The sequence below is a fragment of the Amia ocellicauda genome, chromosome 20 (assembly GCF_036373705.1).
Source record: "Amia ocellicauda isolate fAmiCal2 chromosome 20, fAmiCal2.hap1, whole genome shotgun sequence".
In the NCBI taxonomy this organism is placed as follows: Eukaryota; Metazoa; Chordata; class Actinopteri; order Amiiformes; family Amiidae; genus Amia; species Amia ocellicauda.
The window spans coordinates 10,043,021-10,058,881 of record NC_089869.1 but is presented as its reverse complement, the minus strand read 5'-3'; the positions used below and the strand labels follow the sequence as shown (position 1 = coordinate 10,058,881).

The 15,861-nt window shown below is 36.1% G+C and overlaps 1 protein-coding gene across 2 annotated transcripts in view; it reads left to right on the top strand.

The window, feature by feature from the left end:
• LOC136716269 (heparan-alpha-glucosaminide N-acetyltransferase) overlaps positions 1-15,861 on the top strand; it is a 91,581-nt gene that overhangs the window by 7,848 nt on the left and 67,872 nt on the right. For both annotated transcript variants that reach the window (XM_066693869.1, XM_066693868.1), the window contains exon 4: positions 2,429-2,541. In XM_066693869.1, coding sequence (XP_066549966.1) covers positions 2,429-2,541 — 113 coding nt within the window. The remainder of the gene's footprint in view (positions 1-2,428; positions 2,542-15,861) is intronic.

Genomic DNA, 15,861 nt, shown 5'->3' with positions numbered 1-15,861 from the left:
TGATTAAATGTACAATTGGAAAGCCTCCATGCTTAATTATTATTTTGTGTATTCGAAGCACATGCCTGTGAAATGCTAATAGACTGGGCAAAATTGAAAATTAATACAAACACTAGGGGGGGATCAAGGAAATACTATGATGTGTGCAGCATCTTATGTGATTTAAGATTATTAATCTGTTTAACTTGACACTAGCAGCGAGGCCGGCATTGTCCATTTTTGGAATCAACACCCCTTATAGAATGGATTTAGCCCTGCACAAATGTTGACATGTATACGGGGAGGTGGGAATTATTTTTAGATGCTCTCAGGCAGTGACAAACAGGATGCCATTTCAATTCCTGTCTCTTCCAGCCCTTATTGACCGAATTAGGAATTTAATAACGACCTGCTTTGTTCCAGAATGATGTCCTTTTTAAAAATATCCTGCTTCCTATTGATTTTATTTTCCTGGGGTTAATAAAACCTGACATGCCAATAACGATAAAAAGGCCCTAATACACAGATCCCATTAAAAATTTAGAGCCGGGAGCTGCAGGGCCACAGAAACCTCAGAAGGATGTTCAAGAGCAAGATTTTCGCAGCAGTATTTATAAACAATCTGAATGTACTAGACATTAGGGCCCGGAGATTTAATTTGGGGTCATCTTTAAATGAACTCTAAAAGCATTGGATTTCACTCGACGTGGCTCCTTTTCTCTTGGGCTCCGATCCAGAGATTCTTCTTCAGATCAATGGAGAGGTCCCTTACCAGACCATGCTGTGATTGATTTTTTTCCTTCTCTTTTCTTTTAAACCAAAAGGAAAAAAAATACACTCTAAGTGATGGCATTATATGTCTTTCCCCAGTCAATCAATAAGGCCAAGCAAAGCACCTTGTGGGCTGAAGAAACACGAGCTGAAAACATTCCTGTTGAAGCAGTAATCCATCCGTGACACCGGGTGGCGCTCTAAAGCTGCTGCAATGAGAAACTTGAGGACTTGAGCACTAGCCATTAATGTCTATGAACTTCAAAGCCCTTGAAGAGATCTTCAGATCCTTAAAAAGGCTTGCTCCATCAAGGACTTTTCAATGATAATGTTCATATTTTGATTTTGTGTAGGAATAAATGCTCTACCAGGGCTAGTACTTCAACTGTTGTTAAGGTCTTGAGAATAATTAAATGTTTTGTCTCAAGCTGAGGTGAATATTGAAGTGGGTTTTGAAACCAGAAATGTGCAACATCCTGGGTAGGGATTTCTTTTTGAACCAAACATGAACACTGGGAGAACACTTAGCAAATGATTTTCCAAAACAAATCGTACATGTACCGGATCAAAACATATTTATCAATTCCAAGAGCAGCAGTCTGGCCCTTGAACAAAAACTTTTTCAACTTGATGTTTCTCAGCTTTATATTCTTATTTGCTTCTTGTTCAAATATTAATCTCTGTCAGCATTAGGAGATGCTCATTTCAAGAGGAAAGCATTACCTTTTTATTACCAAGTCCCATTAACCCTGCTCTTATTCTTCTTGAGGTACCTACTAAGAGCTTCGTTTTAATTCACAATCTTGCGACTTGTTTACATCATAAAGAGAGATGGCACTAAACTTAGCTCCACAGTCCGCTCTAACGTTGCTGCCGTCTGTTTTTCCACTCTAATTAGGAGCCCAGTCAGGGGTCATTGGGTAGACAGAGAGCCCAGGAGTGTGGCGATGCCTGAGTGATAGGCCTCAAAATGGATTAGAGTGGCCTGTTCAGTAATGACTGCTTCAAAACCATAGGAGACGGATTTCTCTGATGGGGATGCAGCCCACAATGATAACATAATTAGGGACATTAAGCATGTTGTTTATCATAGCCGAATGACCAAAATAGGTAATTGTAATTATGGGACTTCAATTTATGGAAACCATTGGCTCCAAGGGTTTTACATTTATTCATATTATGGCTTAATTCTTTAATACAATTATTGGCACCTCCTCCTGTAAGATAAAATGATAATAGTTATTTTTACTCTACCTTAAGAACACCAAACATATTGCCGTATTGTTGTTAACTTTTCAAGGTGTTTTATAGTTCAGTGTTAATTTAAAGGAGATCCCCACTTTGGGGGGCACAGACAGTTTAACAGTAACACTTATTTCATACATTAAATATTGATCCCCATCTGGAACATTTGCACTGGCTTCATTCTGGAGGGTCAATCAATAACGGGAATCTGCAATGATTTTGGTTGCACTGAAGGAGAATCGTCAATTATTATATGTACAATTGTACTGCTCCGAACAAGCATATACCATGAGTGAAACAACATCGCATTATGGCCTGCAAACCTCAGCCTCTGATAACGATGAAGGTAATAAATCCTCAAAATATGTTGAACCTATGGAGATGTAACATGCATTCCCAAATGATCTTGACTGAACTTAGTTCTTCTTTCTAGCTGGGATCAATTGTATGGAGAGGCAGGACATTATTCCACGTGGGTTCAAGAGGAATCGGGATCTGTCACCTGCACCCAGAGTATTGACAAGGCTCCCATTAACAGTTACATTCGTGAGTAAATTCATCTTTTAATTGTAATGTTTTCATTTTTTTATTATGTTAATAATTCAAAATTTAATTAAAACAATCTGATAGTGTTAAGTTCATACAAGCATTAACTTTGTATTTTATTTTCCTTAATCAAAACTTCGACGTTGTCTTGTTTTTCTCATTGTAATGCTGATTATAAGTTTTAAGGTTGAAAGTCTTTATAGAATTTGTCTTGAGTAAAACATTTTTGTCAGCCTCTTGGGTAAATTACAGCATGTAATTTAAAGCAAACAGACCACAAATTGATTTTACCTCTTTGTATTGGCTGTTTCTTTTTTTGGTCTGCTGCACACAGGTTGAATTGTGTCCAAAAACAAACCGATCCTGGGTATGTTTAAGTGCCCTTTTGTGGATAGGGCGTACATGTTCTTATTCTGGAGTATCATTCATGTTTCTACAGGATTTTCTTTGGTCCAGAGATGGATTATCCTGGCAAAGGAGAAATGCACACTAACATGGATGTAAACTAATCTGTGCACAAAATTTTAGAGAAATAACCTTTTTTGTGTATGAAACATGGGACCAACACTTTACATGTTGCGTTCATATTTGTGTTCAGTGTATTTGAACCAATAATCTAAAGTGATTTAACAACTTTTTCTTAAAAAAAAAAAGACTTTCATTTCCTGTAGTGGTTTATTAGTTCAATTTGTCCAGTTGATCTTGCCTGTGCAGATATTATAATCTCATTGTTCAATCATAATGAAGTGTCAACTTCAAGAACTAAGAGCCTCCTCTTCCAGAAGGACACCTTGACATACCAGAGTCTTGTATATCTTGCCAAAATGTGCTAGGAAATGCCCAGTATTCTGCAGCCTCAAAAATCTGCCCCTTATTTGGGTTAAACAGGTTCATATTATTTAGGCTATTTGTGTATAACATACTCTAATTTTTTTTATTCAGTGAGCATAACAATGTGACCCAAAGCATTAAACACATTTTAAAAATGCAGTATAATAATGAGGAAAAGCACAAGATATTGATACAGAATACCCACCCCCACACGTGACAGATATATCCCCATGCCTAGAATATATTCCCAAATAATATCCTTGCTAATGCTGTTCGGGGCCAGATGTGTACCATTCCGCCTTAAATGTGCTATAATCAAGCAGTCTGGTATGTAACATAATACCCTTTGTAATGTGCAATTTCCCAGTGGTAACTGCTCTCAATGCTAAAGATTAATTATGTGCAACACGCAATTTCAACTAATCAGCTGTTTTTTGAAAAATCAATTCCAAACATCTCAGTCTTCGTTTTTTTCTTTAACCAAAAAACATTTCTCTATAGATTCGATGACTGAAACCAAATCCAAAAATCAATTGTGATCATAGATATCTTGTAATGAATAAAAGGATAGTGAAGACAGTCCCATTCCCAAGAGGAGATCTAAGAAAAGGGTAAAAAAGCTCATTAATGCCTTGAGCCGTGAATTCAAGCCTGTTCTGGGCGTTGATCTGAAAACTTCAACCTTTAACTAACTCCTCTCCATTCATAAAACAGCTAAGATTATTTTCATACCTACCACCCCCATTTACATACATTACATTTAGACTGGATTTAGAATCATTACTGGTTGGTTATAAACATTGGGTTCACTTTTATTGTACCAAATTAATACATTCACATGCAGTATAATTCTGTTATGAACTTCACAGGTAGTTCACAAAACATTATAGTGGGTAAGCAGAATGTTTCAGTACTGCCTTATAGCTCACAGCATTAAAGTTGTTTTTGTTTGTTTGCTCTGGTTTCAAGAAATAATGCCTCTGATGAGTAAACTAGCTTCGAAACATTTTAAAGTTATTATTATGATTTATTACTAATCAGTCATTAAGTAGATGCCTTTATCCAATGAGTCTTTTGAAATACTAACACAGTGTACTGCATCTCCACTAGATTACAAGACCAGTAATAAATCATCTACACATTACAGTAAAGTACATAATCTTGCAGTGCATAAATTACATTTTCATAGTTTACAACACCCTCATGTGTTCGTATTGTGTTCTTTCGTGTCTTTTTTACATCTCATCTGGGAGACCATGTGGCCTTTTCGATGAACTTAGACAGAACTTGAAAAGCAATAAGGTCTAATCTATCTTCCCAATGTCCTCTGCAGCTGGAGACTTTTTGAATTGCCTTGGCCTTTTGCAAATGATCCAGCTTTGGCACATATCCACAGCATACATATTCCAAAAACAACATTCATTATCCCATTATCCGGAGCAATAGAAAGATCTGAATGGATAAAACGTGCTGTTTCATAGACTCTGCAATTGTCAAGCACGACCCAATTGTTGTGGTGATGTATCCTGTATTCCTGTTACTTTCTTTAATCAATATGAGTCTAGGAGTGTAGTGTATTTTGCACTAGGAATATAATTTCATGAGATCTGATTGCAGTGCACCAATAAAATGGTTTCAGAAAGACAGGAAAAGTTTAATTTTAAAATACAGACTCCTCTGTATGAAACTACAGAGGAAGCTGATGGCAATATACATCTTAATAGTTCCTCCACATTTATTTAGTGCTATGCAATTTTGTTTCTGTGCATTACACATATCTAATTGAAAAACGTTTGGTACTTCGGAATTTGTGTATTTTTTTTTTTTCAAACTACCTGGTTAGAAAAAACAAGTGAATTAACCCGTTATAGACTCCCCTCTCGTATTCCTGAGTGGCTGAGTAATATCCATATATCCGTATTTCAGTACATCACAGCTTGACATCTTGTTCATTAGGCAACTTAACCCAGGGACCCTCATTTATATTTTATTAAAGAGTTTGTGGTGTATGTCATGGTAGGAATCCCCCTCCCCATACTCTGCCCTTAGACCATGTACACTGACATACACCCAGCCCGGACTATTCAATTGGTGGGGAACTAGGAACTGCTTTCATAGAGGTCATTTTGTAATATATTTTAATATAAATATATAGTCACCACTATACAATTATAAAATGAAAAATCACAAGAATACAAACAGCATCTAAACATTATATATTATTTAGTGTAGGTATAAGATGTTATAATTAATAATAATAATAATAATAATAATAATAATAATTGGTTAGAATTTCAAATCTTTGTTTAGGTATTTTCCTACCCTGGTAACAGATTTATGTGTTAAAATCTACTCAGTTATCCTATTGAATGTCTTTGTATGTCATCTTGTATTTAATATTTTCGGATGCCATTTTTGTGAGTAGAAATATCAACAGCATTTATATAAATGGACCACTTTTTACCTGCTGATTGAAGAAGAAAACTCTGATAAAAAAAAATGTTTTATATATGAAGGATGATGCTGTTGTCTGCATCCACCTAGTGTTTCTTCTATTCTGGTCTCCCCAATGCAGCTGCCATGTAGTTACTTACTCATCTGATATGTCTTGTAGCAAAATAATAGTTTTTTTCCTTAGAAATCCACCTCTTGCTGTGGCTGATCTAAATTTAATTGGACATTTTTGTCCCCTGCATTTTTCTAGTGCTTTTAAGACATAAGTTTCCTTTAATAATTTGAATGCGCTGTATTTTTACAATAAGGCAACTTGACATTTAATGACATTGGGCCGGCATCATTGAAAAGTGCTTCGTAAGGTGTTATTACCAAAATGGATATAATGCATGCTCTTCTGTGGTTGCCTTTCATTGGGATCCTTGCATTATGAAAATAGGCTAGTGTGTGGTCAGCAGTTTTCAGGATTTGTGATAAATATTTGAGAACAAAGGCCGGGTAGAGGATGCACACCTTTCAGTTCACCCCTTCTCAGTAGCAGAGGAAATGGAAAGACCGTCCACCTACTGCAAAAAGTGCCAATTCAGCTCTCCAATCAATAGGCTTTGATGTCTTATTCCTTTTAGTTAACCCTTCCTCCCCCCCATGTCTTTGTTTTTCTGAAGGAGTCATGTTGGAAGTTGTGCTGCTTTCTTCTAAACATACTTACAGACACAGGTTCTAATGTTTTCAATGTTTTACAGTACTTATGCAATCTCTGTTTCTGAAGGAAAACACAGAAGTAGAAGATGCAAAAATGAATAATAATCTTGTAAATGCATTGCATATCACTTTATTATTTACTGGAATGGATATCAGTATGTTTATCACCTTCATAAAACATGGAGATGCCCAAAAACACATGTAATACATAACACATTTTAAGGTTATATTTTCCATTCCATTAAAATATGTTTAGAAACTCCTTTGGCTTACATTTAAGTGAATTTACAGGCATACAAAGTTGTCCAGTTCAACTCCCAAACCACAGACCCTCTGAATAGCCCTTCAGGTGTTTGGATACAGTTTGAATACTTGAATTAATCTTGCCTTTGGAGTTATGAGTATTCTGTATTGCATTTAATACCAGATTTCCTTTCAATGTCCAAAATCATTCAAGTTATTCATCTAATGCTTGTGAGCTTGATGTTTTTGGCTTGCGAGTGCAATGCTAGCATTTCTCTTTACATAACATGACATGAATGCATTTTCCAAGGGTTCACATAAACAGGAAAGCAGTAATTATTAATTGGCAGTAATAAGGAAAGCCTTTCACTAATACGGCAGAGCACATTTTAATGAACAAAACAGACATTAACACAAACTTGTAAATGAGTTTTATCATATATCATACGCCTGTGATTTGTAGTAGACCTCCTTATTGAGTTAAGGAGCCTTTTGATTTGATTTTCTGTTCCCACAGCCTGATTTAAAAAATACAAATATATACAGCTCTGGAAAAATTAAGAGACCACAGCAAAACTATCAGTTTCTCTGGTTTTACTATTTATAGGTATGTGTTTGGGTAAAATGAACTTTTTTGTTTTATTCTATAAACTACTGACAACATTTCGCCCAAATTTCAAATAAAAATATGAATGAATGGAATGGCTGCCATACATGTAGAGATGCTGATTTAAGAAAAAATTGCAGTGGTCTCTTAATTTTTTCCAGAGCCTGTATTATTCTGTTTAGAGTAAATCTGGATACACTTTTTTAACAAATCTGTATATTGTGTTTGGCTAAACTGAAGTTTAAACGTTGTATTGGCCATACATTGCAATACATATTAAATGTATTCATAATTTAATTAATTATGGTTATTTATTTAATTGTTTTCTTGAATCAAGAAAGTACTCCAGAATTTGACCCGATTTTTCACAGTTTTTTCCGTTTCAGTTGTCTATAATGGTGTAAATGGAAATGTTTTTACAGTAATCAAAATGAGAGAGTATAACGGAGAACCAGCTACAGCACATACATTGAAGACTGATTGAAGTGTCTGAGTAGAAAGAAATTGGAGATCATCACCCTTCTCTGCAAATTGTCCACTGTATAACTTCTTTCTTCTACCTTTCTTTTAACGTTTACTGAAACTAAGGTATTACTAAGGTATTATTATTATCATTGCAAACAATTTCAGATTGGCCAAAATGTAGGCCCTATGTATTTATTCATTCCATCTTACTATATAACTAGAGTCTTATGGAATGTCTTCCATCTGAATGATTGTAAACATTCGGTGTACAGGTCATGAGTAAAACTATTTAACAAGCCCTGGTTTAGAGTATCCCACTGGGAGACCTTAGGGACCTGCTCATGGCAATTTGATTTGACAGTCATTGGTGTAGAAGCGACATGCACTGGACAGAAACAAGCGAGTTGCACCTGATAAGCAGGACAGTGAGGCATTCTGTGAAACCTTCGATGAAGCGTGTCAGACTGAGAGAGCAGACAGGAAGAGAACAACACATGTTAAACACGGGTCCCTGGAGCCTGTTATTTGTGAAGTTTGGCCGTCTCACATTACACTGAGAATTTGATTTAACTGTACCGCCACAAATGAAGACCTAGTTACCTTACTTAACCTTTACTACAGAGTACATGGTTTTCATTATGCTCTTCTACAGATCGGTGTTGAGTCACCCCTCTGTCAGCTTCAAATATGTCAGGTTTGAGGATCTAATATAGAAATGAAAATACAATTAGGGAATAGTTATTAAAAACAGAAACTAAGTGCTTGATTAATGGGGAGTGCTATGAATGGATAAGCAAAACGAAATATACCTCTTAAATGAGTGACTGATTGTGACAGAACAGAACCCCAAAACTCGAGTTATTCTCTTAATTTTCAACTGAACTTCCGACCTCAGCCAACTGAAGGCCTCTGTGCACCGATAATTCGACAGTGATGTACAGCCCAGTACTTAGTGTGTGATTTGACATTCTTACTATTGAACTCACTCTCTCATTTTAAGTTTTAATGCAAGTGCTTCAGTGTCTGTCATGCATGATCATAAATTAATTACACAGCCTTTATATTTGATGATGTATTATTATTATAACAATTGTGTGGTCATTGTATTCAAGACAGTGTAAATATTTTCAGAATGAGGGCTGCACAAAATATTTTAAATACTATTAGGTCATCAAAGGATGCCATTAGTGTTGGTTTTGAGACATCCAGATCATTTAAAGAATACAATACAATGCTGCTACTTGTAATAAATATGTGTGTATTGACTGGGAAATTCTAACAGAATGAGTTTGATTCAATTACTTGGAGCAGCTTTCTGCTGAGGCAGTCAAATCAGTCTGCATGGTTCAGAATGGGAAATAAACCTGTTTGTTTGTTTGTTTGTCTTTCAGTCTTTCATTGAAATACATTTAAATTATTTTGACAATTAGTTTTAAGGGTTGAATCAACATGCCATATTCCAAATATTATTATTGTACTGCGATACATTCCTATGCATCATCTTAATACTTTATTATTTTGCCCACACACAGACATATATACTGGTAGTGACTATTGAAAATGCTCTAGTCTCCCTATAATTAACTTCTAAAAACCATGATGTCGGCAACTGGTTTAGCCCTAATGGTGACCTCACTTCTGCAGTCAAGCCTTTTTAAAAATACTCTTGCGTCGGCACATCTTAGTAAAAATAATGCCTGCTCTTTTGATCTCTGGATAATGCTTCCATTTAAATCAGCAAGAAAGCAGCAGTACTTATGGGCTAAAGCTCAACCGAGGGGTGACTGGCAGGGGTCCCCAGAGCGACAGAGTATTGACTGGGTCTTTAGTTGATTTTGTATCGGAGACTGCATAAAACAAAAGCTCTCGCTTTGTGTTGCAATTTGCATCCAGAGTCAGTAATGTGAAAGGCGCATTAAGAAACCGCTGGGATTATGAAGTAATGGCCCCTTCAAAGCCTTATTATTTTTCCCCTTAATCTGGAGTTTACTTGTGACACTCTAAATTACAATTTAGATTGGCCTTTTAAGAACAAATAGCCATTATTTGAGTGGTGTACATTTGACTCTGCAAACCTCCACTGAGATCGATACTTGATGAGCTGCCATCATGTCGACTTTTGGATGATATATAGCCCCTCGGCTTGACCTTGGGCAACGGCTGGCCAAGGGTAAAGTCTGAAAGTCCAGAGCAGCTGTAATGTGATTAGGTCTCATTTGTCTCTCATGGCTGCGTATCTGTGAAAGATGTCTAGAAACTCAAACGAGCCGGTGGAAATTACAGATTTGTATTTAGTTCGTTTCAGTTTCACTTTTGAGGTGCAGTTGATATGATCTGTCATGTGATGATGTGGTATATTTATATATAGACTTGACCAAGAAACAGTGATCACTATGGAAGTTTTGCAAAAACAAGTATGACTGGGCAGAGAGGAGAATTGTGTCGAGTGTCTCTTACACCAGCAACATGGCAAGTAAACAGGACATGAGTAAATACTATCACTACATTGACATCAATGAAAGTAGTTCTAGTATCACTATATTTTTCCCTGCCTGGGATGAGCAAAATACATCTTAAAGTTTAAGAGTTTTTCTTAAAATCCTTTAAGATAGTAATGAAAGTAGTTTTGTAATGTTTATTGTATTAATTGAGATTTCAAATTCAACTTTGTTTTTGTAAGTAATTAACATGATAGAAGATTTGTCTTTGCTTTTTGTGCTTAACATAATTTTTTTGAACTTTGTATAGTAAGCATCTAACAGTCTTTAATTTGAGTTCAGGAGCATACCCATATAGACAGAATAAATGGTGGAATGCCTTATTATGTTCCAACTATTGTAAGGATAAATTATTTTTACCTGCGATTGACTGGCTTCCCCTCCAGGGTGTGCCCTGCCTAACACCCTGTGCCTGCCAGGTTATGATCCAGCTCACTGTGATAAAGTAGGTTATTGAAAATGGGTGACTTACACAATAAATCTATAAATAGTTCAAATATACTAAATGTACAAACATATAGTTCATATTAATACATACATCTTAAGAATATACTAAAATAATAGTGTTAATTGTCTTGAATGTCTCAATCCAAACATCATGTTTGAAATTGGAAAATGCTGCGATAACGAAATTGCAGATTCACTTTGTAATTACGCACTACTCTTATCTTTGCCTTTCAGGTCAGTAATGGTGTGTTTAAATGCAAACAAAACAAAATCTGAATGTGTCATTCAGCTAGAGATGACTTCCTGTTTCCATGGGAAAGCTGGTCAATGTGTTTACCTTCGCGCTGAATGATGGCTTGCCACTGGTTGTTTTTCCATTATGGGAGATGCAAAGATTCAGTACAATATGTCCCAGCAGCCTGGCTGTTACACTTTGTACACAATGCCTTCTCGTGTACTCAGCGTCTGTTTACCTGAACACAGCAGCTAATGCAGGCTACAGAAAAGAGCAGGCTTGTTTCGGACAACAATGCAAATGGGCAACCTTAAATCATTGTCTGTTAACTATTGTGATAACACATATTTTGAGTATTTTTTAATTTTTTCCCCCAACCAAAACAACAATAATAACAAATGAACAAATACCTTTATTCAAAGCAACTTACAAACAGGTGAAACATGTATGGTAGCAAAGGTTTAACCTTAATCTCTTCTGCTTCAAACGACAGATTAAAGTGAAAAAAAAAATCATGTCCAGATAATTGCTGCCTGTGACATACTACATGTTTTGGCTGTGAAAATGATTTCTCTTTCCCTAGAGGGAAAATATCCCTACATGAGACGTAAAGTTGTGACAGCTACTCCTGTAAATTGAATGTGTATGTAATGCCAGTTGCATTCGAAGGAAAACCCATAAATCAGCTGTCATGTACAGTGAAAGAATCTGTGGACACTCGTTTATTTGAATGTGTTAACTGTTCTCGTTAGTGGTGCCACACAAATATTTAATTTAGCGCTGTTACCCTATATCTATCAAAGGCCTTTCTAACTTCTGTAAAACTAAACCCAGAGAGAAATTACAGATCTTTGTTCACCGCCTCAATTCTTGACAGGTTGTTCTTAGTCTTTTAGCCACAGGATATAATTATCATTGAGATTCCGATATTTCTTCAGTTCCACCAAGCTGTCAGTCTCGCAGACTGCCATTTCACACTTTAATATACAGTCCCCATGTAAATCTTTATTGTAAGTAGACTCGGCGCTTTCATCGCTATTGATTGGCTGTCTGGGAGCTGTCTTCTGGAAGCATGCCCACTTCTAAAAAATAAAATAATAATAATAAATTGCTTGTGATTTCTGGCCTGTGAACAAAAATATGTTTGTGGGAAAAGACACAACAACACATTTTGTGTTATTGTAGTTTCAGATATTCTGCTGGGAAACTTTAAGGAAACTGTTGACACTAAATATGCTCAAGTAACAACACTGATCCAAGCTTTGTTACATGTTTTGTGTATAAGATTGTGTACAGAATTGCAGGTGTTTAATGTAATACACTGTTGCATGATCTCATCATTCCCCAGTGTAGAAGTATTAGTATTAATCTGAAATTATTGATATAGTGTTCTCCTTCTGGCACTGACAGTCTGAAAAGTCAAAACCAATGAACTTCACAAACAAATACATGCTCAGCTATAAGATCAAATAGGCTGTTAATAAGATTATATAGTAGGGCCAAGGAATATTGCTCAAAAAGTTAATTATAACTGTTGTCTTGTTGTTTATTTATAAAACTGTAAGATTTATATCTAGGCTAGGGATGAAATTATTTGGTGGAGACGAGCACAAATGCATATTTATAAACTGGGGTTTAGAAATTGAAACAAATATTCAAGGACATATCATATTAATTCTTGTTGGAAATGTGGCCATTAGCCCTGTAATTTGGACAAGTGAACGAGAGCTTTTTCAGTTGAGACATTCATTTAATAGATGGATAGGTGGGAAGAAAGCCCATGTTTGCCTTTGCCATTTCATTTTTCAGTATGTCCTCAAAGCTTTCACTGATCAATATTCTTAATGTATGATCAATGTGTTTTTATTAAAGTTGAAACAAAACTAAATACAACTGTAATTGAAAATGAAAAGATTAATCTTAAAGGCACACAGGTTTGTTAATTTATTATAAGATCTATCTTTTCAGACCCTCTTTTTTTTTTACTTTTACTGCCCCAAATGCTTAATCTTAAGATTTTAAGCCATGCATATAATGTCATATATATGTGTGTTATATATTTTATAAGTACATTCATGTTGTCTATTGTTTTATCACATTATTGTGTATTAAAGTCTTGAAACGAAGCATGTGGATCACACTTTAATCAAACCATATCTGTGAAATTGATGTATATCATACAAAAATGCTTTTGTAATCTATAGTTAATAGAGATATACACTCACCTAAATGATTATTAGGAACACCTGTTCAATTTCTCATTAATGCAGTTATCTAACCAACCAATCACATGGCAGTTGCTTCAATGCATTTAGGGGTGTGGTCCTGGTCAAGACAATCTCCTGAACTCCAAACTGAATGTCTGAATGGGAAAGAAAGGTGATTTAAGCAATTTTGAGCGTGGCATGGTTGTTGGTGCCAGACGTGCCGGTCTGAGTATTTCTCAGTCTGCTCAGTTACTGGGATTTTCACGCACAACCATTTCTAGGGTTTACAAAGAATGGTGTGAAAAGGGAAAAACATCCAGTATGCGGCAGTCCTGTGGGCGAAAATGCCTTGTTGATGCTAGAGGTCAGAGGAGAATGGGCCGACTGATTCAAGCTGATAGGAGAGCAACTTTGACTGAAATAACCACTCGTTACAACCGAGGTATGCAGCAAAGCATTTGTGAAGCCACAACACGTACAACCTTGAGGCGGATGGGCTACAACAGCAGAAGACCCCACCGGGTACCACTCATCTCCACTACAAATAGGAAAAAGAGGCTACAATTTGCACAAGCTCACCAAAATTGGACAGTTGAAGACTGGAAAAATGTTGCCTGGTCTGATGAGTCTCGATTTCTGTTGAGACATTCAGATGGTACAGAGTCAGAATTTGGCGTAAACAGAATGAGAACATGGATCCATCATGCCTTGTTACCACTGTGCAGGCTGGTGGTGGTGGTGTAATGGTGTGGGGGATGTTTTCTTGGCACACTTTAGGCCCCTTAGTGCCAATTGGGCATTGTTTAAATGCCACGGCCTACCTGAGCATTGTTTCTGACCATGTCCATCCCTTTATGACCACCATGTACCCATCCTCTGATGGCTACTTCCAGCAGGATAATGCACCATGTCACAAAGGTCGAATCATTTCAAATTGGTTTCTTGAACATGACAATGAGTTCACTGTACTAAACTGGCCCCCACAGTCACCAGATCTCAACCCAATAGAGCATCTTTGGGATGTGGTGGAACGGGAGCTTCGTGCCCTGGATGTGCATCCCACAAATCTCCATCAACTGCAAGATGCTATCCTATCAATATGGGCCAACATTTCTAAAGAATGCTTTCAGCACCTTGTTGAATCAATGCCACGTAGAATTAAGGCAGTTCTGAAGGCGAAAGGGGGTCAAACACAGTATTAGTATGGTGTTCCTAATAATCCTTTAGGTGAGTGTAGAGTGGACTGACACAATTTGTTGGCAGGTAAATTACTGATTAAATACACAACAGACCTCTTCTTATATGATGTACGTATCAAAGTACCAACCCTGTGAATCACATCTTATGCACTGGATAGAGGAGAGTAACTTCCGGGAATTACTTTTGCACTAATGGAACATAGGTCTAAGAGCTAGATCTAGTAGTAATTAAAATATCTTGTTACAAAATCACAAGCTCAGGTTGTCCCCCCTCTTCTAAGATCAATAAACTATGTTGGACAGTAAATAAGCTGTGAATTACAATTCCCTGATCGCACGTGCTGACGGCCAGTACACTTGCTATGTACTAAATCAGTAGTCTTATTGGTGTCTTTTACTGTACATGTAACAGAACAAAAATACTTATTTCCAGATTTCTTTCCACCGCAGTTTCCTAAGGAATTCCCTCCAGATAAACGGAAATACTGATTTTCAGTTCATTTTCCTTTTGATTTGCCAGTTCACTATTGGGCACCAACAACATTATGTACAATAAGACAGTAGGAAGACAACAACATCTATATACAGTTTACATTTCTCACCAATTGTAGCAAACATTTAATTCTACCAGTTATTTTCAAGAATGTTATGGTTGCTCCTGCAAAATGGTAACATAATATTTTATTTTGAAGAATAATAATAAAAAAAAATCTTTATTGAGAACATGAGTATTTCTGAGAAAGCATTGCAATTGCATTCTAATTAAATATTGTTAAATAGCAACACGTCTTGTCATATTGGCTTTAAAAATAAATATGCATCCATAATGTAACCATGGTGCAACATTTCATAATTATACATTTTATTATGTTGAAAAATAAAAATGTTTTGTAGCTATACAGCATTCACTGATTAATATTTAACTGTATAACTGATGTATTCAGTGGATAATAAGTGATGCACAATTTTGCTTACTCACTTGGGTAATTCAAAACTACTGCACTTACTGAACTGGGCACTTCAGATTGGGGAGAAACATGATATAGCAAAATATATATATGTAATAGTGGGCAGAAGAGTTATTTGATATATCCCTGAACACTTTGGTTGGTATACCTTTTATTTGGGTTTGCTTTTTAGGAAGTTGATAAGGTGAGTAATAAAGTAGAGGCTTGGCAGAAATCAAACAACTGTCAGTGACAATAAACATAATTGGCTGTTCATCCCAGCCTAATTGAAATTCATGTTGAGCTTCTTTCCTAATAATTGTCAGAGCATACAAATTCAAATTGTCAGTGAGCTAAAAAGCCTTGATCTTGAGCTCCGCGTCTGAGGTGATCTTGGGGATATACATGTTTTTTTTTTTTTTTTAATCATTGTCAAATTAAATGTGGAAAAATGTCCAGCATAACTCAACATTGAATCTTAAAAA